Here is a 25,968-nt window from a genome sequence, read left to right on the forward strand (position 1 = left end):
TGGTTTAAATTAATCGCATGTAAAAATTATTTCCCTTCGAAATGCAAAATTATGTAAATTTATTCATAGAATTTATCTCTAGCCAAATCTACTCTTAAGTCACGTCAAATTTGTTGGCAAGTCTTTCAAACTCCTCCAAAGAGAGCATCTACAATAAAAACAATAGGTTCGATAGGTTTTCTATCGCCACCCTATCATGGCGGATAAGGTCTTCACACTAGCTATTTGTTATCATCACAGAAAGCTATCCGGTATAGTGTGAACATGGTCTTAGCATTCATAGTACTCTTCCCTCTTGTACTTATTCTTTTCTTTTTGTTTAGGAAAATAATAAATAGATAATCAAAATTATTAAAAGGGAAAAAGGAGATACATCGTACGAAAAATGTAGCAAAGTTGTGGTTTGGTTGTTTAAGGGATAATGGTAAGATATTGCACTTGACAATTTTTTTTTCCTTTTTCACTCATAATAATTGACAATATTCTGTTTTCTTCAAACTACTTGTGCAGTATGATGAAAAATAAAGCTTCTCTATTACTATATATTTTCTGGTTCAAATTTTATCTTTACAATACGCCTATCAACCATTAACTACGTGGTTGGCTTCTGTGCGGGCTGGTATTAAAATGACGTCAAAATTCGTTTCCTTTGAAAACATTAATAATGCAATGACTTTTTAACAGACATTTTTAGCTCTAGTTCTGCCCTACATACTCTAACTGTTATGAGAAGGCAGGGCGAAAAGTGAGCAATATAAACCAGACCTTAAACGTCATTCCTTCCTGGCAAACTCAAACCCAGTCTCCTCGCGCTTTAAAGGTTGATTGTTATCATTTGTATTCCCCTTTGTATTTTTTCAGGTGAAAAGGAAAAAGAAGAAGAAGGATGCTTCCACTACCAATGAATTGAAAAAGTCCAGGTTTGATAAATATTCCAACATTGTTAGTAGGGTAGGGTAAGTCTTTAAACTAGTTGGAGGCGACCCAAACGCCCCTCGAAGGTAAGGGAATGTGTTTCTTCTTTTTCACTGGATAACTTTGCCTTTAATTTGTCTCTTAAAATTACCGAGTATTACGCAGGCAGGCATTATGAAGAACCATTTTGAAATCTTTGCTATGCAATAACAATACTAGGGGTTGAACCCACGACCTTGCCCACTGAGCATTATATACACCCTGGAGGGAGTTTCTCAATCTCAGCTAACCAAAATCTTTGATCGGAGTTTTTTTTTTAAATGGAACTCTAATGGAAGCACTACTTAAAATCATTGTAAATGCACCGAGATGCTTGGTTTAGTTTTCCTTAGATACTTGTGATAATGTAGTGCTGTTTGACGTTAATTTTTAATACCGTGACGTTTTTTGGAAGTACCATTTTTAAATATACTCCAATTAAAAAGACGGCGGATCGATATAGCTTAATTTAGGGTTTGGATACACTACGGTCCGCTTCACGATTATGAACTGTGCTTAGCAATAAAAACTGCCCTCCCTCTTTTGAAATCTCTATAATAGGAGACCTAAAGCCCCTCACAGGAAAGTAATAGGAGTAAAAAAACTTAAAAGTTCAGAAAGGGATTGTCAATTTTTTTACTCAAATCAAGTAATAAACAGCACAAACACTCGAAAGTAGTCTTCGTTTCAAGATGATTTCTTTCTTATTTCCGTTTTTTTCATAGTACTGACGCTTCAGCCACAACATCTGAAATACCTTGCACGCCGACCCGATCGAATAGCAGCAGCAGTATTTCCTCTAATAACAGTGACAGTGATGGAGATTTCTTACCCAGCCCTCTAAAGCGCAAACGAGAAAGTGGCTTCGAACAAGGGGATCTGGTATTTGCCAAATTTAACAAGTTCCCTTACTGGCCTGCCTTAGTAAGTGAATCTTTTTGGATACAAAGTTTGTCAGGATGTTTCACGCATCATCTCAATAATTATAAATGAAGTTGGCACCCAACTTTATATGTATTATATGAAATCTAGTCTCAATTTTCGTTCGGTCTATTACAAATGACGAGCCCTCAACGAGACGGCCAGCGTCTGATTTGTTTAGATCCTGATTGTCTGAGAATGATAGTTTTTCCATCCTCCATTTCCAAATCATTTCAGTCTTTCCACCGCCCTCAAGAGTATAACTTATCGGCCCTTTTTACCCAGGCCCTCATTGGTGTTATTTTTTCGCCGCTGGCGTAATAAGGTCCGGTGTAAGGGATCGGAATTAAGTAAAAGCCGGACTAAAAATGGAAAGAGAAATAATTTTGGCGTAATAGGGGCCTGCATTTTAATGGGTCTGCACTAAATCAAGGCCGGTGTAAAAAAGGCCGGTAAGGTACATAAACTCCCTACTTAAAACTCAGAGGACGGCAGATTGAACCAGCATAAAATTATCCGAGCTGTATCTTAGAACTGTAATAAATCGAATGAAAACTCTACTTTTTATTCTTGGCTTTATAATTCATGGCTTATACTACGTCTATCATATTTTACAAGTTTGGAGATGTATGAGAATAAAGCCCTCTTATTTAAAACGTACTACAATTAATGACATTAAAAAGCTGTAAAAAGTTACATTAATTCAATAAATCCCTAGGGTTTCTATGGAGATAGTCCGGAGGCAAAAGGATTTTTTCTATTTAAGCTTTACAAGTACCGGGTGCGCCACAAAAAAGTTTCTCTCTTTAAAACTGATTTTCTCGAAGTCTGAAAATTTTAAAAGAACCGTACCTATTCCATTGAAAAGAAGAAAGATAAACTTAAATTTTGATGGGTCATTTATCAAATTCGATTCATTAGATCAAAAGTTATGCTCAATTGAATAAAAAAGTTACTTTCGGAAAGTGCTCAAAAACGTTAAAAATCGACCTATCAAAATTTTATTTTAAATTTGGCAATCGCAAGCCAGTCTTTACATGATTTAGAGCATTTTTCAGTAACTAAACGCATAAATTTAGAAACTGAAGGGTCAAAAGGGTTTAAAATCTTCATCAAAATTAATTTATTATTAAGGAAATTTCCCTCAGATTTTTGGTTGTAGACTGGAAAAAGTCTATGTAAGGCTGAATCTACCTCGAAACCCATAGTTGATGTATTTTTATGAATTTTACCAGATTTTTTTGCCTTTTTCGACGAATTTTCTTCCTTACATTGAAATTCAACCTTTCTTTATACAACAAAAGGTCCTTTAGACAGCTAATTATCATTTTTGATGACTGAAACGAAAATACTGATGTATCATGTAATTATGCTTCTGTTTAATTTGATAGGTCGATTTTTACCGTTTTTGAGCACTTTCCGAAAGTAACTTTTTTATTCAATTGAGCATAACTTTTGATCTAATGAATCGAATTTAATAAATGACCCATCAAAATTTAAGTTTATTTTTCTTCTTTCCAATGAAAAATAGGAATGTTTCTTTTAAAAATTTTAGATTTCGAGTAAATTAGTTTTAAAGACAGAAATTTTTTTGTGGCGCACCCGGTAGTATATATGGTCTTTTTCTCATTATAATATGGTACCAAAAAAGGAGCTTCAAAACCAGTTTTTGCAAAGCTGGAAAAAAATACTCCCGCTACTTTTTCCTAGGAAGTTGTAAAACTTTTCCCTAACCAAGTGATTACCTAACTTATTTTTATGGCCTGACCTGTTTTCCTCGATAAGAATTGTTTTAGCTATTTCATTCAGTCCACCCGCCCTCAAGAGTATAATTTATCGGTCTTTTTTACCCAGGCCCTTATTGGTGTTATTTTTTCGCCGCTTGCGTAATAAGGTCCGTTGCAACGGATCGGAATCAAATGAGGGCTGGACTAAAAATAGAAAAATTTTTTTTTGCTGAATAGGGGCCGGCGTAAAAAGGGCTGATAAGGTACATAAACTCCCTACTTCCAATAATCTAATTCAGACATAGTAGAAATAAAGCAAAAAGTAATAGATGGAACAAATTTTAGTTATTATTTTAGATTTTATACTAACTAAATCCCATAATAAAAATGGTATTATTATATACCGCCTACAACTTCTAAACCTCAGCTTTCTAAATAAGACAATTATAAGAGCGTTGTTGCAGAATACTGTTCAGTGGTTGATTAATTGACGGAGTGTCGTATGATGCAAGGGTCGAATAGAAAAAAGAAAATAGAGCCGTTGTTGTCATTCTCATGACAATATCTCTCTTTTTTTGTAAGAACATTTTCAGAATAACAATGAGACTCCAAAACAAAACAAAAAGCAATATCGGGAATGGAATAACTAAAATTACTGAATTTCAAGCGAATACACAAGTTAAGAACAAGTTAAGAACAAGTTAAGAACATTTTAAGGCTTGGCGGACTCAAAACACACAATTTCTTAGGAAAATGGACAAAATACTCAAAAAATGGCGAAAATAAGAACATGCTAAGAACATTTTTGGGCTTCAAAAATTTTGGATGTTCTTATTAAAAACGTGTAATGGGTCAAATCAGTAAAATTGGTTTCATAGAAAATAAGAACAGGTCAACTTCAGTAAAAATCTAGTAGCCCTAAAATGAAAAGACGTATGCATGTGATGTCTGCTTATTAATACTACATATAAAGCTAAATAATAAGTCGATGATTAAATACAAGTCAGCTAAGAAGACCAATTAAAATACCTTATTCTAACTATCCATTCATCCTTAAACCTATTCTGATCGATTATAATAGGACATTATAGAAGGTAATTAAATTGAAAGGTCCAAAAGAAATCAAAAAGAATGAGTAATATATTCTCGTCAACATACCAAGAGAAATAGGCATGTTTGAAAAAACCTTGGTTCATATGGTCAGATAAATTTTGTTTTTTTGTTTGTCAAAACATTTTTACAGTTGAAAGGGAAGGTGTTGACATTTGAAAGTTTGATGTTTGATGGGTTGAGATGACAGCAGCACAATCTTCACCAGTCAATTATTTCACACAAGAACACAAGAATCGTCATAATGTTGATATTCTCGAAGAAAAATCTCAACAATACCTACTCAATGTTTTTCACAAACATTTTCCACGCAATCCAGTTGATTTATACAATGCTTTGTTACTACATCAAAGGAAATTGAAACAACTTTTGAATCAACGGATTTTGAAACAAGATCAATACGATTTGATTTATCCAGTATGTCAGAGAACCGACTCCTCACTTTTCGACGTCACTTTAACGTTCTTTATGATCCGTACTTTATGCGGATATCAAAAACCACGGACAGGTTGGGATGCGGAACCAGACCCTACCGATACTTCAGACATCGCATATTGTATCATTCTAAAGATTGAACGTAACCAACTTAACCATAAAGCAAACCGAAAGATTACTAAAGCAGAATATAAGAGAATCTACAATCGGATGAGTAAACCTTTGATCGCTTTAGGATGTCCCTCACAAGATCTCAAGCCTCTGTCACCAACTTTCATTTATCAGCTTCCAATCGAAAGCCCAAACTTCGTTGGTCGTGAAAATGAATTGAACACAATTCACCAATCTCTCGTTACCGGAAATAAACTAGTCTCGGTTGTTTCAGGGATTCCAGGTCTCGGAAAATCAGAATTAGCAAGGAAGTATATCACTGATTATGCTGCCAGATATAATAATATTTTGTGGATAAATGCTGAATCCATTGACACAACTTACACCAATATAGCTCAGGTTCTCGGTTTCCCAGGACAATCGAATATCAAGGATATTTCACGCACGCTTCATGACTATTTCAAAAACGAGGAGACACTTTTTGTCTTTGATAACTGCACTGATATCAACCAGTTATCAGATGTTTTACAACTTGGTCAAAAAACCATCATCACCACACAAATTGGCAATTGGTCCAACAATTACGAACATTTAAAAATGGAAACATGGCCTGAACAAACTGCTTACAAATTCATCGAGAACAATCTGAAGGATGAGAAACATTTATTTAAAGATTTGATTGAAGAATTAGATTTCCATCCATTAGCTATTAGTCATGCAGTAGCGTACGTCAAACAATCACAAACCTCTTTGAAAGACTACCTCCAGCTTCTTAAAGATTACAAGCTCGATACTTTATCACAACAAGCCGTCACTCATTATGGAGTTCGATCGTCCGTCTTTTCATCTTTTCAAATCACAATCAAAAGAATCGAACAATCTAACGACCGTTCGATGATGTCTTTCCTATATTTAATCGGAATATTTGATGGTAGTTTTATCGACGAACTTTTCCTTGAACGTTGCTTTGAGAACAAACTTGAATATACGAAAGCCAAAAAACTTTTGTTAGATTATTCCATGATCAAATGCAATCAAAGGTTTCAAGAATTGACGCACGAAGCACCTGAAAACTTTTGCACGGTGCATTCCCTTTATCAAACATCAATCCAACATTATCTTGTTGAAAAGAACATGGAATTTGAAGTGATCAAAAAGTTTTATGAAGCGATTGTTGATTGCATTAATGATAAAGATAGATTAAAACTCGCAATTCTTTGGGCTCCTCACCTCTATTATCTTTGGAAGGAACCGAAATATAAAACAATTTTCATCGATATCATTGATTACAGAATTTGGGATATTTACTTGACCCTTTGTGTAAGCGGATACGGTAATTTAAGGGAACAGCTCGTTGAAGAAAGTTACGAGGTACGATCACACAACAAAACTGACATCACTGTCTATTGTATAAAATATTGTATGATTGGTCGCGTGGAAAAAGAAAATTTGAAAAAACTGTTGAAGGAAGTGAAGACGAATGTTGTAGAGGAATCTCCTGAAAAAGAAAAACTAATCCAGAAAATCCAGGAAGGATTAGAAGACAGGGATTATATTTTCTTGGCAACTATCCTAATTGATGTTGATTTTGAAGAGGCTCAAAGTCGATTACAATCACAACAAGCGTTGGGTTTTTATGAAACATTCCGGCTTGCTCTTTCATATAAGGAACTTGGAAACTACGATGCTGGATTGCAGTTGATAAAGAGACACTCAGACTTGACATATGCATGGTATCCTTGTAAAACGTTGATTGCGTGTTTATTGATACTAGATGGAATGATGGAGGAAGGTTTAGAGATTTTTGACTCTTTGACTTTCGATGCTGATCAAATATCAGAAGAAGAAAGGAATTCATTATCAGAAGTCGGTCGTGCTCTTTTCGATACAGGAGCATACAAAAAATGTGCAGAGATTTATCGGAGATTCCGTCAACTTTCACCTTACCACTTACACCTTCTTGACTTTTCATACTTCGAAAGTTTTTGTAAAATGTTGATTTTGAACGAGGTTGAAACTATTGATTTCGTTAAAAAGCAATTGTTGAATTTCATTGGTCATCGTGTAAAATATCTGAGTCTTATTTTTGATCTAACGAGAGTGAAATTCCGAAGCAGAATACTTTATATTTGTTGTTTCATTCGTGAAAATGATTACAAAGAAGCCTCAAAAAATTTGAAAAAGCTCTTCAAAAAACTAAAGAGACAATATCATCCAAATGATTTGAGAGAGGCATTATTTATGGGGAAGCATTTGAAATTACGTCAAGAACATGAACAAGCTTTGACTATTCTTTTTATCGTAAAAAAACTTCGAAAGGAAATGAATGCTGAAACATTGAAATTGAATGGGGTTGAAGTCGATATTGATCGAGATATCGAGTTTTGTATAAATCGATTGGGTGGACTTCCTGAACATCTTCGAGAAAAAGAAACACGTGATTGTATTGTAATGTAAATTTTACTTTTGTGACTTTGTAAATTAAGGGTTAAACAGAAAAATTTTAATTTTAACACAGGACATTACAATACGGATTTAACTTGGCGATGAATCAATTTCGTAAAACTTAGCGGGGATTTAATTTGGCGAGTGCGTGATCGGTTTTTGAAATTTTTGTGGGAAATTAATTTGGCGAATTTTGTTGAAATTCACCATTCACACCATTCATTTTCTGAGAAAAGTACAAAATATTTTCATTTCTAAAGGCATTACGCATTCTTCTTTAACCTAGCTTGTTCTTATACACTTTATTTGTAATTTTTTTGACTTTATCTAACTTTTATTATTAAGAATTCAAAAAAGTAATTATTGGGTTCATTTTTCAACTGACAAGATTTACCTCTCTCCGATATTGATGGTTTCTCACTAGCCACTTTATGTATGTGTCTTTTATGTGACAGATCAACCGCATTTGAATTCCATTTCTAACTATCATCTAGACTAGAGTCAACTTCTGAACGAACTTTGCTTTATGATGATTTTGATGGCGCTAAGTGAAGTAGACTAGAGGATATTGCCATCTTGGATTTTTTCAATTTCGTTTTCGAAAATTATATGAAAACAACAAAACAATGAAATATATTCTAAAACTATAAAAACCCCATCAAAGTTTATGAAACTATAATAAAAACATGAAAAAACCTCCAAAATTTGAAAAAAATTGGTTCATTGGTCATGGTTTTATGTTTGTTTTTCTCCAAAAAGGGACTAGATCTAGTGGCATGTTTTTACTACCACCTCAAACAAAGTCAAAAAATGGAGTTTACCAAATTACACCGGGTCACTTATAAGCGCCATCCATTCAATCAAAAAGTTGTAAGTGGCCCCTGGGCTAGCTAACATTAGGCTGCCTATTCCAAAGTCACCAGCACTCTAGACTATTAAGTTAAAGTTGATTTATCATAGTTGAGAAAGGCATAATTGTAGCTGAGTCCCGACACGTGATTGTAATTCAATCCCGACGAAATTTTGAAGAATTTTCGTTAAGAAAGAACAAAAATGGCGGGAATAAACTGCGTATATATATAGTATTTGGCGGGACTGAACTGCAAGTGTATATATAGTATTTGGCGGGACTAAACTGCAAGTATATATAGTAACTGAACAATAATTTTCCTTTTGATAGTTTAGTCACTATAAAAGAAGGATTGGCGGCTTGAACTTTGAAAAAAGGGAAGAACGGGGCTAATTATAAATAATTCGCACTAATTATAAGGCTTTTAGGTTTTTTTTCGGGGCTGAAATTCAGTCCCGCCATTAAATTATCGGGACTGAAATACAGTCCCGTCAAGTATTTGGCGGGACTAAACTGCAAGTATATATAGTAACTGAACAATAATTTTCCTTTTGATAGTTTAGTCACTATAAAAGAAGGATTGGGGCTAATTATAAATAATACGCACTAATTATAAGGCTTTTAGGTATTTTTCGGGGCTGAAATTCAGTCCCGCCATAGTATATATGGTGAAGATCAGAGATCTGACCTCAAGGAGAGAAAGTGTTGAAAATACGAAATAAAATAAAGATGAAACATAAAAAGGCACTAATATTTTTATAATTATACGTTTTTTTTCCATTTTTTTTTTTTTTTTTTTTGAATTTTTCTAAATATATAAATCAAACCAATCAAACATCCTGTCAAGAAATGAGAATTTTATGCGAAAAAGAACCAACAAACCAATAGACATAAAGTTTAAAAAGCCAAGCAGAAAAACACAAACACCAAAACCCACTCAAAAACCCAACCAATGCAATATAGTAACTGCAACAATAAATTTCCTGCTGTTAGTTCATTTAAAAAGTCCATACCAAAGATGCACCATTATAATTTAAAGTCCATACCCAAGTATTGTCCGTTCTTTAAAAGCACTATACAAAGAGGTTGTTCTAAAGTAATAGTAACCATTAAATAAGTGGACGGAAGATACACTATTATATCTTATAGTCCATACCCAAGTATTGTCCGTTCTTTAAAAAGATTATAGAAAGGGCTTATTCTGAAGACCGGAAGATACACTAATAAATCTTATATTTTATACCCAAGTATTGCCCGTTCTTTAAAAGCACTATACAAAGAAGTTGTTCTAAAGTAATAGTAGCCATCAAATAAGTGAGTTTTCATTTTATTTCTTTCCAATTTTTTCACAAATAAGATTATCAATTTAGATCTTGAAAAATCAGTCCCCCGGGGGACTCAAGCGCAATTATGCCGAGAAAGTAATACAAAGTGATCTTGTTTTAAATGGGCTTTTCCAGAAAAAAACCGTATACTGTTGAGGAGGTCCCTCCCTCTGTGGTTGGAAATGCTGTAAGCCCCTGGAATTCCAGGCAATTTCAGGTTTAAACCCCTCCGGAATTCTGAATCTTAGTAGGATTTGAAAAGCTACCCATATGGAATTCCAGTTATTTTTGACAGATTTTTATATCTCCCTATGGAATTCCGCCACATATCAAACCTTACCCCCTTGGAACGGAAATGGACCTCCTCAACAGGGGGTATACGGTTTTTTTCTGGAAAAGCCCAATAACCTAACCTTTAAAGCTGGCTTGAAATTGATTTTAATTTATTTCTTGTCAATCTTTTTAGTTCCACTCCAACTGTCCTAAAAAGAAAAAAGCCAATGTTTATTTCTTTGACTATGCGTCATTGGAGAACAAAAAAACGTAAGTATCTCATCAAATAGGCTGTAGGCGCGCCCTTTAGTTTATTTCAAGATTAAGGGGTAAACAATGTCTATAATATCTCTTCGTAAAGGTCAATAGACTTGTGAATTATAATTCTATGAATATAATATTCATGCCCTGATTTACCCCCGTCTTCTGTTTTTTCTTTTGTTTGCATCACAACATCAATACAGCGACTTCCTTTTTTGGGTACCGGGTGTCTCTGAAAAAACTTCCCCCTGTTTGATTCGAAATTGAGAAAAAGTGAAAAAATATATTAGCTTGATTTTTTCGAAATCGTTTAGGGGAGGGTTTAACTTAAATTTTGGTATATCAAACTTTAAAATTGCTTCATTAGACCAAAAGTTATGACAAAAAGAGTAAAAAAATTGTTTTCAGAAAGAGCGAAAAATAACGACAAAACAGGGTATCAAATTAGACAAGAAAACACTGTACTTTATTGACAGTAAAGTTTTACTTTTGAACTTATGTACATCTTTTTTGTTTTATTACTCGTTTTTAATGATTTTTATTGCCAATTTAGAACTCCTTTTGGATTCATTAACGAGCATGAAGTTTAAACAAGCAACAAACTTTTATCAAAATTTTTCCAAAAGTTTCCAAAGCTTACCGAGTCTATTTGAGTGGAGAGTGTCTTTTTCTCTAACAAAAGATTTGATACCCTGTTTTTTCGTCCTTTTTCGCTCTTTTTGAAATAAGATTTTTTACTCTTTTTATCATAACTTTTAGTCTAATGAAGCAATTCTAAAATTTGATATACCAAAATTTAAGTTAAACCCTCCTCTAAACGATTTCGAAAAAATCAAGCTAAAATATTTTTTCACTTTTTCGCAATTTTGAATCAAACAGGGGGAAGTTTTTTCAGAGACACCCGGTATCTTTTGGACGGGAATTTTATACACGACACACATTTTAAAGTCCGGAAATCTTGCCTCAAATATTAAAAAATCCGCAACGGGGAATTGACGTTACTGCGTAGAGAAAGAAAAGCTGCGACGTCTAGTAAATGCTAGACACACATTCCAAATATCAAAACAATAATACGCAGCCTACTAGTATTGAAATTCTAATAATTTAGGGTGATGAATCTACAATCAGCACCGAAATATATTGGCAATTTTTGGGTATTTTAACGTTTTTCAGAAATTTAAAGGTCGGGCGAGAATTGCAGTTTCAGTAATTCCACTTTGCTTCATTAGATTTTTCGATTTAGGAGGGGTTAAGTGGCTTCCAGGCTATATTCTCAGCCTTATTGGAACATTTTTGAGCTTTTAGATCTGGAGATCCCAAGGTCCTAAGTTTTAAGTCTAATGTTAAAACAAAGCACTTAAAACCCTACTTTCAAACCGTTTTGAGGGAATTCTCCTTTTGTGCCAAATATTTCGGCGCTGATTGTAGATAGGTCTTAACTCGAGGTTTTTTGGCGTTGAGTTTACGGAACACGAAGGGAACATAGATTTGTTTGAGTTAAGGCAATTTCCAGTTATGGAGTAAGGTTTATAAGGTATTGTTAACTGGAAGGGACGAGAAAACTTGTTCGAGTTAAGGAGACATCCGAGCTATAGAGGTTCGAGATAAAAAGACTGGTGAATTTGATCTTAATTATTGTGAATTCAAACTTTTATTCTGTGTTTTTATTTAGATTCGCTGTTTCGGTTAAATCAATAAAGCCTTATCGATGTGCGGAGAAGTCAGATCTAATAGTAAGTAAGCACAAAATAAAGAATCACGTCATACAGTTTTTTTCAAGTTTTATAAATACTTTTATTTCCCTAAAAGTATAAGTACACGCTTTTTTTTTTATAAGAATGGTGTAAATCCATTTCATCATGGATATTCTTAACGTTTTCTTGAAAATCATCCTAAAATATTCTTACAGCACATTCTTAGGTTAGGATCCAAATTCATAATAGTACATACGCCTCAAGCATAAAATGGCACTTTTGTAAAAGTAGTGAGCCTAACTTGGGCCTAACTTGGGGATAATTGATCATTTATAATTGAAAATGCTCTTAAAATGGCATTCTTAGCTTTAGTAGCAAAATCCCATGATGGTGATTTATTCTTAGCATATTCTTAATTTTTTGGCCATTTTCATCATGGACATTCTTATAAAGTGTATTCTTATAAAAAAAGCGTGTATCGGTTTGTGACCAATGGCAATGACACTTTTCTTTTTACCTGTTTTTAAAATAATTAAGTTCATGAAAGAATCTACAGTATTTTGTTCTTCAGGCTTCAGGAACGGAAAAATATAAAGAAGAATATAGTTCCGGCGTCGAAAGAGCTCTTGACTATCTTCAAAAGAGAGGTATATTATTTTCGATAGCCATGAATAAGAATGCTAGAGTAAGTTTTTTAAATCACAAGATCACACACGTTATAACCATTTTGTTGCAATTTCAAGTCAATTTTCGAACGGATTCCACTTGTTTCCTACACAATTTGCATACCTTATGTAGATTAATAATTTCGTGAGTTTTTCCGAAAACTCACTAATTTTTTTAAAATCTTTGAATTCTTGAAATTTGCGAAACATAATCCATGCGGAAATTTTGTTTTTTTTATATCAAACTTCCCTCTTTTCAAACAAGATCGCACACGTTATAACCATTTTTTGTTGCATTTTCAACTCAATTTTGGAACGGATTCCACTTTTCTTTGCACAAATCGAATGGGTTCAAAAATCATGTCGACAATTTATCTTGTCCTTCGGGAAAATTATGTTAGCGCTTCAAGTCAATTTTAGCTTGAAAATCACCAGAAAATCAGCAAAAATTTACAGTTTCACATATAAAAAGCTTGTAACTTTCATATTGTCCACTCTCCAAACTGCAAAGATTTTTGGACGAATTTGATGGTTAAAACTAGATCAGTGACGAAAATTCATCTTGTAAAAAATAGCCCACCTCTACATGAACAGTTCGTAATAGCTTTGTTCTACCCCTTTTTCTTTACAGCCGTGGGAAAGGTTCACAACTTCTTTGAAGATGTCGAAACAACAGTGTCGGAGGAAGAAGATCAAAGCGAACATGAAGAAGATTTGAATAATGTTGAACCGATCAAAACTCAAAATGGTGGACGTAGAAGCGATGAAGGAGAAGCGGGTAACGAAAGTGAACCGGAATCTGTTGCTTCTGCATCCAATAAACCTTGTAAGGAAATATTCTTTTGGACATTACATGTTTTTTTGATTCTTGCCGTTTAAGTGAACATAATATGATATCCATCATGTACAGATTTAAATGAACTCTCACTCATACCGGGTGTGCAAGAAATAATTTACCCTCTTTTAGGTTATATAACTTTTTTAGGACTAAAGAGAAAGAATAAGTTTAGATTTTGATGGATCATTCATTGAGTTTGGTCCACAATATCAAAAGTTATGCTAAAATGAATAAAAAAATCAATTTCTGAAAATGCTCAAAACCGTCAAAAATCAATCTATTAAAATTCATATTGAAAAGAGACTTTTAATTGCGACTAAAATTAGAAAATTTCCTTTGAAGATCTCTTAAATGAATTGAATTTGCCTTCTCTCCAATTTAAAATCTAAAATTGGGTCTAATTTTTTGTCAAAGACCCCAAAAATTCGAAAGTTATGCTAATTTCGTCATCAAAGCAATAGCAGTGGCATTTCTGCTAGAAATACCATATATATTCACTTTTTAAGGACATTTTCTTTTGGAGCCTTAAGCCTGAAATCCTTCTTTCCTTGCATTGTAATCTTTAGACGCTTAGTTATTGTTAAAAATTACTTAAACAATGAAATCATTGCTACATGCAGTCATGTTAGATTTGATAGGGCTGATTTTTGAACTTTTTGAGCAATCTCAGAAAAGGATTTATTTTTCATTTAATCATAACTTTTAATCTAGTGAACCAAATTTGATAAATGACCTATCAAAGTTTGCCTTTCCTCTATTAGTTTTATTCTTTAGAAATTCGAAGATATCGAGAAATTCCGTTTTAAAGAGGGTAACTTATTTCTGGCACACCCGGTATTATTTTCACTCGAATGAGTAATTGCTGAGCTCTTTGTTAAAAAATTAGTAATGTATTTTTTTGATTTAGCTTTCACTTCTGTCCTAAACGCTATGGAGAAGAAGAGTAAAAAGAAGAAAAAGTATTTTATTTTTCATTGAATTTTCAATTATCGCTAGCTCTCACGTATATGTTACATGAAACACTTTTGTGACTAAAATTATGGCCATTTATCGGGAAATCCCTCACCCCCTAATATCAATACTGATTTATGTATGTGTGTTTATCTGTGACAGACGGTAAGGTTTTAATTTGACTAGATCCTGACCAGCTGAGGACGACGATAAATCAGCACTTTTACCGTCCTCGATTTTGCGGGTCAGAAGTGCGGGTTATTCCAAATCGTTTCAGTCATTCTACCGTCCTCAAAAGAGGAAATACATAAACTCGCTAATGTTGATGTGGGTCCGTTGGCAGCCTTCTACCTGTCACCATTAGCGAGTTTATGTATTTGCACTTTTGATAACAGTGGTGTTACTGAAGCGATTAGGAATAACCCGCAGTTTTGACCCGCAAAATCAAGGGCGGTGAAAGTTACAGTTGGCTCTCTCTAATTCGAACTCTAACAGGGAATCTTATTTGATCGAATAACAGAGAGATTCGAATTATTGATAGTATTTGTAATTGGGTTTCTCCCAGACGGGAACTAAGGATTATATAAAGATTCGAATAATAGAAGTTCGAATAAGCGAGAGTCGACTGTACTTGTTTACCATCGGCCTCAGTCAGTCACTACCGAGCTTATGTATGTGTGTTTTTTTAGCGACGGAGACGGTAAGGTTCTAATTTGGCTAGAACATGACCAGCTGAGGACGACGGTAAATCAGCACTTTTACCGTCCTCAATTTTGCGGGTCAGAGGTGCGGGTTTTTTCAAATCGCTTCAGTCACTTTACCGTCCTCAAAAGTGCAAATACATAAACTTGCTATTACTATTATATTCTGACACAATAGTTAGTCACCCCTGGGTGAATTCCTTCGCCTTCTTGCTTCTTGTGATGCTAGTTTGGTTTGAATTGATTGAATAAATTACCAATATCGAACTTTGGTCTATCGTGGTCTACTTTCCGTGGCTTTGTTATAACAGTAGTGAAACTTTATCCTATTATGATTATCACTAATGATGTTTTGTCACGCATTTTGGTTCGATTGAAAAATTTTTGTTATTTGCTTTTTTCTCGATGCCGTTTCAAAATACATGTTTTTTCTTTTATACGCATAACGTTTATAAGCATACGCAGGCTCAGTTTTTGGCACCTAAACAATGGCTCTATTGTTTGAGAACAATAGAATGCTAAGCATAATGCGAGCCTGATATAGGGGCAGACACTTGCTTATAAAAAAAAACATGTATTCTCAAATAAGATATAAGATATAGAAAAAAGCTGAATTTTTTTATTTTTTCTATCTTTAGAAATATGTCGACCAAATACATGAACTATATTTTGCTGAATGGAAAGGTTTGTGTAATCCCCAGGGGGGGGGGGCACTGGGTTTGCGGACTGACGGTATGTGCGGGCCAAAAATTGGCTTTTAAAATTGCACCCTTACAGTGCAGCAAAAATCAGTGAAAATCATACCCTTAGAGTGCATTTTCCCCCAAATTTTCGATCCCTTTCGTGCAAAAAATGGTCAAAATTCTAGCATTTTTGGTCAAAATATCTAGATTTTTCAAGAATTTTCTGAAATTTCTACCCTTACAGTGCATCTCTAGTTTTTCCGACCCTTACAGTGCATTTTAAACATATTGGAAAAGGTACCCTTAGGACCCGCACATACCCGTCGGTCCTTTTGCCCAGCTGCCCCCCCCCCGGGTGTAATCATAACCCAGCTGGCACACAACGTTGTTTCAACGTTAATGTAACGTTCACAACGTCCATTTAACGTTAGATTAACGTTGAAACAACGTTGTGTGCCAGCTGGGAAGGAACAAATCATCTCCCCTTACCGAATGAGATTCAAGTGAAGAATGTTTAAATGATTTAAAGGGATTATCAGATGATTTGACATTTGGCTTAGACATATGGTCCAGAGAGACACCTCTTAATCTTTTGACCCAAATTTTTTTCAAAAGCTGAGATATTTGACTTTGAAATCTCTAAAAATGAGTCTTTATACAGTCTTTACGTTGAATTTCTATTTTTTTAAAGTAAACATTTGAAAACACAAAGTCGAATATCTAAGCTTTGGAAAATAATTGGTTCAACAACTTTGAAGGTGTTTCTTAGGACCATAAAAGGTATCTCTAAGCAAATATCATAAATGATCTGCTAATCCCTTTAAAATAACAGGACTGTAACTAACAATACTTCGAATTACAGAAAGGATTCGAATAAGGGTTGTTCGAAATAGAAATATCTTGATCTACAATCAGCGCCGAAGTATATTGGCACTTTTGGGTATTTTAACGCTTTTCAGAATTTTAAGGATTGCAATTTCAGTACTTCCACTTTGTTTCATTGGATTTTTTGATTTGGGAGGGTTTAAGTGGCTTCCAGGATATAATCTCAGCCATATCGGAACATTTTGGAGCTTTTAGGTCCTGAGATCCTAAGGCCTTAAGTCTTAAGTCTAATGCTAAAACTCTACTTTCCAACTGTACTTTTTTAAATCACTTAAAAATCACTTGCGGTTTTAAAGTTTCGATGGAATTTTTGTGCCAAATATTTCGGCGGTGACGGTAGATAAAAGAAGTACTGGAATGATTATCTCTCTTTCTCGGAGTGAAGGGTAAAACTATATTCGATTCACTTATCTTTCATAGGACTTAACACATGAAATTATGAGCGGGAGATTAAAATGTGCGCGACACGATTGGTTTTTTTATGGTTCGCAGAAGGAAAAGAATCAACTCAAATATATGGCTGGATTTGGTCCAATCAGCACTGAAAATGAGGTTTGTTGGAACATTTACACACAACAATGAAAATTCTCTTCAGCGCTTTTGTTAATTTCCGTCGAGTCGAGATTTCACGGGAAAAATTGTATCTATTTTAAACTATGGGGAATTTTTGTTAGTTTTTGTGTGTTTGAATGGGTATTAAAATGTTTTATTTTTAAACAAGTGTTCCCATATCAGACCCATGTTTCATATCAGGGCAGTGTCTACCTATTGTTATATTGATAAAAATGTTTCTCTATTCCTCTTTCTGATCAATCTTGCTGCACATCCGTGCCAATTCAATATCAAAAGGCTTGTGAATTAAAATTGATGAGTAAGCAAACGATATCACTCTTACTTAAAAACAAAACCTTTTAAATTATGATCCTAAATCAAATTTACTTTTACCAATCAATAAAGTCATCCATATTGCAGTTATGACAGTTAAATCTCGGAATATGATTGGATTTCGAACTATATTTAAGATGTGTTTGAATTACAGAGGGACTTGTATTATATAGAAAAAAATTCATGCATAGGTCTGTCTTTAAAGGGACATTACAGTAGTAAAATGTAAACGTTGCGCGAACCACGTGTCATTAAAGAGAACAATGAAAATCATGTGTCCAAAACAAACTTGTAAAACAATTGAATAAAATTTTCTTTGAAATTTTGCCATTCCAAAAGTAAATTTAAAGAAAAACAACAATGTTTTTAAAATTGAGCAAAAGCTTTTCGATTAAAAATCATCTTCAGTGCTACAAATGATGTTAAAAATTGGAAATCAAAAAAGTTACAATTTATGTGTTTAAAAGCAATTAAATATAGTAAAAAACTGGATAAAAGAAACATCATAAAATACAAAAGGCAATGCATGTTAAGAGAATATGTAAAAAGTAATTAAAATAATTGACTAAGTTACTCCATTTCAGAAAAGAATTAATCGGTTTGAGTCAAGTTGGTCATTTAAAGACGGTCTCTTGAGGGCTATGATAGATGCCTCTAAATTCTTCCGTAAACCAGTTTTCCCAGAGGCATTAAAGATAACCTTCCAAACGAATTGATGACTAGGGAATTTACGCAGGTGTTTGGCTGGTTCAGAGTTTTTATCAATGTTTTCATGTTCCCCCCATCTGGTGAAGATGATTTTTAATCGAAAAGCTTTTGCTCAATTTTAAAAACATTGTTGTTTTTCTTTAAATTTAATTGAATAAAAATTAGCCATATTTGGTTTGATTTTTGGACCTACCCCGGTGGGGTGGAGGTCCTATAAATTAACCCATGTTCGTTAGTTAGTTAGTTAGTTAGTTACCAGCTTTTCTCGAGATTGGCTCATTAGTTTTTTCTGATTTTTGGCACAAAGGTGCATGACCATAAACCCTCGAATGTGACGGAGCCCGATTTTCGAAAAAAAAAAATTTTGGGCAAATTTGGGCCAAAAAACGCCTTAAAAACGGGTTTTTTGGACGTTGTGAAAAATTGGATCATTAATTTTTTCTGATTTTTAGCATGAAAGTAGGGTGCAATCATAGTTAAAGGATGGCTCAAGCAAATTTTTGCAGAAAAATTTTTTTGGCTTAAAAATCGCATTTTTATCTATAAGAACCACTTTTAATAAGAATACATCAATGTTCTTAGCCATATTATTATTATTATTTTTATTAGTTTTTTTACGATGAAAAATAATGTCACGGTGGAGGGTAATGATTTGAGTTTTCTGTAAACACTTATTATTTTTTTGGCTGAAAAACGAATCTTTATCTATAAGAATCACTATTTATGAGCATATATCAATGTTATTAGCCAAATTGTTTTTTTACTATTATTTTTTCTAACAGAAGAAAATGTCACGGTAGAGTGTAGGTAGAGTGCGACGGTTTGAGTTTTCTGGAAACCTTATTTATTAAGCTGTGCATTTTTCTGATAGTGGTTTTTATGAAGAACAGAAAGAAAAGCGCTTAATAGCTTTTTTATTTCTTTTTCAAAAATCTTTTTCAATAGTGTTGATAGTTTCTCTCAATAGATATGCTTTCATTTTCTTTATTTTTTTGTATTTTGTCTTATGTGTTTCATTGTTTCAATGTTCACTGATTAGTTTGATAACCAGGTAGGTGCATAAAAGTATCGCTTGTTTATTTTGACATGTGACATTTGTTTTGATTTTGTATCCGCTGCATACAGTTTGTTTACAAATTTCGCAAGTACTGTTATGTCCCTTTAAAATTCAAATAATAGAAGTTCCAATTAGCGAGAGTCTGAAGAGCATAAAAAGTTCGCTTTTGCACTTGAATTCAAAATAATATTACAGTCGAGTTTACATTACGCAAATTTGTTCAGTTTTAAAAGGGAATTTTGAGTTGTGGAGTATGGTTCATAAAACTGAAGGTTAACTGAAGGGAACATAAAACTTCGAGTTCGGGGTAAGGAGACATTCGAGTTAAACAGACTCCGCTGTATATGATAAAATGTTTTTCTTCACTACATTCAGATCGACAAACTTATTGAGAAGCTGAAAGATTGGTATACAGAATACCGCAAAACATTAATACCGAAGAACGTCAACGTCATCAGTTATATACATGATGTACTGATGCCAGAGGTATACTTTTTTTTTTTTTTTTTTTTACTTTTATTTTACCCAGGCCAGGTTGTAGCTTGCGCTAACTATGCAGTTGAGTTATCACTGATGTGGGCCTGCATTCAGCAATGGCTACCTCAGATTTTTAGACAACCGTCTTACATCTACATGGCTGAATCACGGTAACTGATGACTACTGTGCATCTCATCGCCGTACTCCTTGAGACAACGTTGAGATGCGCTACTTTCTCATTCATCATCTTCCCAGGAGAACGTTGATGAGATTTTGGTAGCAGCCACCAGGGCTTGAACTTGTACCTTGATTCACCCTTGCATTGTAAGGCGCACGCCTAACCAACTGAGCTAACCACTCCTTTACTTAAGGCAGGTCTCCACTTGCGCGCGCTTTCCACGCTATTGGTCAAAAGAAAAATGAAGCAACTCCATTGGCGCGATCTGACGTAACGGTTGAAAAGGGTTGAAATGTGTTGAACTTTTTCTTCGAGCGTGCGCTTCATTTTTATGACGTAATCTTTTTTCCAAGCAAAAAGGATTGAAGCCAAAAAGTCGCAGCGCGCGCAATTGGTTTCAGATACAAACAGAAGTCTTGCTGTTTCGTTCTTTGTTTAAACTCGTTCATGCAAAGAAATCTAAAAGATTAATACCGTAAGTTGGTCCAATAACGATATCCCTCATCTAGTTCCGTAACCCTTCTTTAGAGATAGGAATGATATAAAAGTCTGAATCATTAATTGTGAAAGGATTTTTCTTCTCTGACCACTAAACAAAGAAAAATAGTTTGGACCTTTCTATTATTTTCAACTCTTAAAAAGTATGACGGAATTAGACGAGGGATGTCGACATTAGACCAAGTTACGGTACCCACTCCAAAATTAATTTTCTGTTTCTTTAGGTAATCGTAGCATCAATCCGCTGCGTAAAACGTTTATCACGTCAAAAGGCTGAGAAACGATTCTTGGAACCTTGGTGAGTTTGTTGACTGTCGATGTGTCAGTTTTATTACTAGATCGTTGTTGAAACCACGACCGCTAGTGTAAACCCGATGGTCGAAATGTTTTGTTACCAAAATAAGATTTTCCATGGTGTGTTGAATGGCGTTTCGGTTACTGGAAATTTACCCAATGAGATATAGCTGTTCAAGGCTAGATAAGGCTAAAGGCGAATCTTCAACATTCCTTACTACTTTTCGAAGTCTGTTGGCGATGAATAATAATACTTTTAGTCTAGCATTTTATTTAAAAGCCAATCGAGGGTCGTCCCTGGGTCGTGCAACTACCGGGGGGGGGGGGTAATGTGTTCACCAACTGACGGTAGTTTCAAAAAAAATGCAATTTTTCCTAGATTTGCTGAAATTTCCACCCATACAGTGCATTTATCAAAAGTCCACCCATACAGTGCATTTCTTCCAGTTCGAAAAAACATACCCTTAACCGCCGCACATACCCGTCGGTCAATTTGCCTGACCCCCCCCCCCCCCCCCGGGTGCAACTAGCCCCAATATGGGATAAGAAGTACATGAGGTGGATTATTCTAGATAACGGAAAGGTTTCAACTTGTAAACAAAATGAATGTTAGAATTAATTATGATCTCGCCCTTAATGAAATATTTCTCTAAGGTTTCGTCTTATTTATTCGTTACTAATAAGACTGTTCTGTTAATCTCTAGTTCTTTATACTTTGTATACATATACCTTGACTACTGAAAATGAGTTCATTGACTTTTTGATAGTATCGGATGAAGCCGTAAGACCAGACCACCACGAGACACCATCTTTAAACCTCGTAATTCATAATATGCACCATTGCAATGTCTTCTGACATTACATAACGGACCCAACAGCTGATTGGTTGCAAGTGACGTAAAATCAGTCAATACGTCACTTTCAACCAATCAGCTGTTGGGTCCGTTGAAGACGTTGCAATGGTGCATATCATGAATAGGCCATTTCACATTCGAAATGGAACATGGGTAATGAGGACTGATTGCGCCCCGATCAGCCCCGATAACGGTTTCTCGTTGGTTATTAGACGCAAAAATCTTCAAAAAGTTTCAAAACTTTGGACCAATAGTAAGTCGTCATTAGGCGCATAGTCCTGATTACCCATTACGCTTTGCGACTGTGAAATGACCTATTTGTTCAAAAGATTTACTATATGACGTTTTGTTTTACGTTTGCTCCCTTTGTTTCACGTTTGCTAGATTTGTTTCGTGTTCTGCTTTTTTCTGTGCTTAGATAAGTAGTGGAAAATAGTTTTTTATAGATTTTTTTAAAAATTTCAAAACACAGCATTTTTTTGTTTTTTTTTCGCTTTTAAATAAAAAGCTTTTTCTGCTGTAAAAATATTCTTCTTTTTTTAAAGTATTAAACTTTTTGAGTTTGTTATAATTAACATCTGGATGAAAATTGGTTTGATTATTCTTTGCCAAAAGGTGTCTCTGCAGTCCTTTTCCTCAGACGATGGTTATTTCTCTTCTTTCATTGTTTTCAAAGCACAGTAATGTCATTTCAAAGTTCAACAGTTTCGGCAGACACAATTTTTAAGGCAAGAATAATTTTCCATGAAGATGCCAATATTCATAATGTTTTCATGACTTACAACCTTGAGAAATGCTTTTATTTGTGAAGCGCGTGTCTTTAAAATTTACCTTTTGAAGCTCAAAAGTCTAACTGTAGAGTTTTCGTTTCTTCTTCATATAAATCAAAAGGAGTATTCGATCCTATCATATCTAGTGTCATAACTCCAAAAATCTTCGCTTCCTTGCTTTACGGTGCTCAAAAATTAAAGGATTGTCATGGATGCATTAAATATATTTACAAACTCAATACTGGTTACATTATTTTATTTGGCCCACATTAGGTTGTACAAAAGATTTTTACAGATAGAGCTGAAAACCAATTTTTTATTTATTCTAGAAAAAAACCTATGAAATACCATTTTCGTTTTTCAATTTCTATTCCCTATGCAGTGCCGTAGCTATGTAGCAATAAATTTTCGAGAAATTTTTTTATAAAATAAAATTTCTCCAAATAAAACTTCAGTGCATTTGCCGGCCATCTGGAGCTTCATTTTGTTTTGAATTCTTCCCCTCGGGCCAAACGGCACTGCTATGATTGTGGTTGAAACCGATAACTTCAAGTCCCATGGAAGAAAGCGTTTTCACAAGCTTATTTACTTACTACCTTATCGGCCAAAACTTAGTCGGCCCTAAGTTAAATTTTGGCTTGGTGACTAAAATGAGGGCCGACTAAAGATTTGGGCCAAATTAACTGTAAATAGAACCGCTTAGGCGGCCCTTAGTGACTAAATTTTGAGGAGGTGACTAAAATTAGGGCCGACTAATAATTAAGGCCGACTAAAATTAAAGCCGATTATGTTTTGGCCGATAAGGTATCTATCAAATTTTTCTAACCCCTCCCCATGGACCTTATATCAATTTTTGAAAATATTCTCGGCTGTCAAAAGAAGAGTCCCTTATTTTGTTTTAAATAGCCTGGGTTTAGTCATAATCAGTGGTATTATTTCCGACCCCCGGCAATAGCTTCCACCGTTTATTATAATTTGAAGATTTTTCTCCCCCCCCCCCCTTTCGAGGCACCTGAGAACTCCCTGTATACGAATTTCAGACTTCCCCTTCATTGGTCACTTATTCTTTCAGATATAATTCAAAACAAAAGAATAACTAAAAATACATGTTGAAAATGACTGGAATTATTCTGGACCGACCACGAGTCAAATTTTATCCAATCATCGCAAACAATAGTGGTGGATCATTTAATCCAATCCGAAAACAATTCCAATTAAAAGTTGTTCCTGAGAGGTTGGTTATGCTATAGTTCTGTTATACTATAAAGTAGTAGATGATATTCAAAATTGGATCGATGTTGCTACTGATGCTGTTGAATTTCAAACGAAAAGACAATCCATTGCAACCAGTGAGTATGATCTAAATGTTTTGCTGAAGGAGGTGGTGGATTACCTTGTCATACCTTAAATAAGACAGGGAAAAAAACAAAAAAACTTTATATTAGGCATTAAAACACACCTCGTAAGCTCAAGGAAAATTCACATGCACGCAAAATCTTTATTTACTTATGGAAAATCAATCGTAAGGCTGTCTTTTGACGTTTTGAACGTGAGCAAACTTCACTTCAGGCATTAAAACAATACGTAAGCTTAGGGAAATTCCCCATTCCTGAAGGTCTTAAGTAAGTTTATAAGTACCGGCGTACAGACCGAAGATTTCACAAATACCTCTCAAAAATGTTTTGACTGGAATACCGGAAACTTGACCTTTCAATTCCCGAACTGGCTATTTTTCCATTAGATACCGGAATACTAGCGAACACCTCACTGAAAACCGGGATTTTTCATCTCGTTTCTTAGTGAGTTCCACTTTGACGAATTTCTGAAAAAAGGACTTGAAACACTGACCTTTATATAACCCTGGACCAAGCAATACCTGCTATCTTTGATTGGAGTTTTTTTGGAATTGGTACCCAAGGAGAAGCCATTGCAATGCTAAAAATTAACGTCTAACGCCGCTACATCATCAAAAGAATTTGAGGAAAAGTAGACCTAGCGCTCTCGATGCATTTACACCGCTATCGAGTAGTGCCGACATTAGGGTACCAATTTTCAAAAAACTCCGATTAAAGATTTTGCTTGGCTGGGATTGAGAAGCTTTGTCCAGGGTATATATAAAGGTCAGTGACTTGAAAGGCTTTGACGCAAATTCGATATTTTCGCTACTGCAAGAGCTTCGAAAGTTTAAAGTGACGTCAAAAAATGGAATGTTTAGAGCCCGAAAACCTGGACTCAAAACATTCTAAAAAGTCGTAAAGTGGAATAGACGTTACTGCGTAAAGAAAAAGCCGTCTAGTATAGGGTACCGGAATACCGGCCAATGCTGGATTCTCGGAAATCCCGTAGATTAAATTATCGGTAACGTACATGACGTAGCGTTAAACATTGAAATTTTGACTCAGTTGTTTGAAATCCATTAGACTGGAGTCGTTTATAATGCATGTAATACAGTAGTATAGGCGTTATTGATGATACGATTATTGTTACGGGATTTAGTTTGTATAATTTTGTTCCCTCTATATGACTTTTTACTTTATTTCTACTATGTTTAAATTAGTCGTCTAGCTTGCTAGAAGACTAGAAATCCATTGAAATTTTGCCTTCTTGGAACCATTTTTTCTCAAGAGTGCTGATTTTTGCAACATAATATTCATTTTTCTAAAAAATTGAGACTTTTAAACAATGTTACCTTTTAAATTGAAGAAACATTTAGACATTTTGATTGAATGCCAAAATAATTCGACTTTGGAAATTTTCTTTAAACGATAAAATTATTTTGAAAAATTGCAAAAATTCTGAAAAAATCAGGAAAACTCTTGAAATTATGAAAATTACTAGTTTTAGTACCAATTTACTCAGAAAATTCTCAAATTTTAGTCTGAATACCACCTCTTTGGTATTCTAGTACCCTATGGTACTAAAAGGACTTTTAAGTTTTTTGGCTATACCACCACATCACTTAAACATCGTGATGTCATAGATTTTAGTATCGACCCCATCCCCCGGGGGGGGTACTTAGGCAAAAATAGGTGCTGGGTATGTGCGGACGGTAAGGGTCGGGTTTTTCACCTTTCAAAGTCTCTCTAAGGGTTACAAAAATCAGGAAATTTCAAAGTAGTCTCTCTAAGGGTGGGAAAAATCACGATTTTTAGAAAAAAAATTTGATTTTGAGAGAAAAAATTACAAAAAAGACTCACTAAGGGTAGGAAATTTTTGAAAATCAGAGAAAATTTTTCGAAAAAGTCTCTCTAAGGGTCACTTTTTCACTAAAATTTGGTCTCTCTAAGGGTCAGTTTTCGGAGGTCCCGTCCGCACATACCCCTCATTCACCAACCCTAGTACCCCCTCCCCCCGGGACCCCTCCCCTTGCTTCAAACACTATGTTTTATGCTGCTTGTGTTAGGCGAGTTTTTGTGT

At 34.5% G+C, this 25,968-nt stretch overlaps 1 protein-coding gene across 1 annotated transcript; it reads left to right on the forward strand.

The window, feature by feature from the left end:
- The first annotated feature begins 327 nt into the window (after positions 1–327).
- On the forward strand, positions 328–21,439 carry LOC136814130 (PWWP domain-containing DNA repair factor 3B-like). The gene is made up of 12 exons (XM_067070642.1): positions 328–424; positions 862–920; positions 1,680–1,878; positions 10,345–10,421; positions 12,085–12,145; positions 12,678–12,753; positions 13,403–13,597; positions 14,517–14,568; positions 15,900–15,945; positions 17,250–17,381; positions 19,855–19,965; positions 20,858–21,439. Exons 1-12 carry the CDS (start codon positions 422–424, stop codon positions 20,933–20,935), a joined length of 1,089 nt encoding a protein of 362 aa, XP_066926743.1. The 5' UTR covers positions 328–421; the 3' UTR covers positions 20,936–21,439.
- The last annotated feature ends 4,529 nt before the right edge of the window (positions 21,440–25,968 follow it).

Source organism: Clytia hemisphaerica, unplaced genomic scaffold (genome assembly GCF_902728285.1).
Source record: "Clytia hemisphaerica strain Z4C2 unplaced genomic scaffold, Clytia hemisphaerica genome assembly, whole genome shotgun sequence".
NCBI lineage: Eukaryota > Metazoa > Cnidaria > Hydrozoa > Leptothecata > Clytiidae > Clytia > Clytia hemisphaerica.

Coding starts and splice junctions, on each gene's coding strand:
- LOC136814130 (XM_067070642.1), top strand. Junction 1,879..10,344: donor TCCCTTACTGGCCTGCCTTA/GTAAGTGAATCT, acceptor CAATCTTTTTAG/TTCCACTCCAACTGTCCTAA. Junction 14,569..15,899: donor AAGAGTAAAAAGAAGAAAAA/GTATTTTATTTT, acceptor TTCTATCTTTAG/AAATATGTCGACCAAATACA.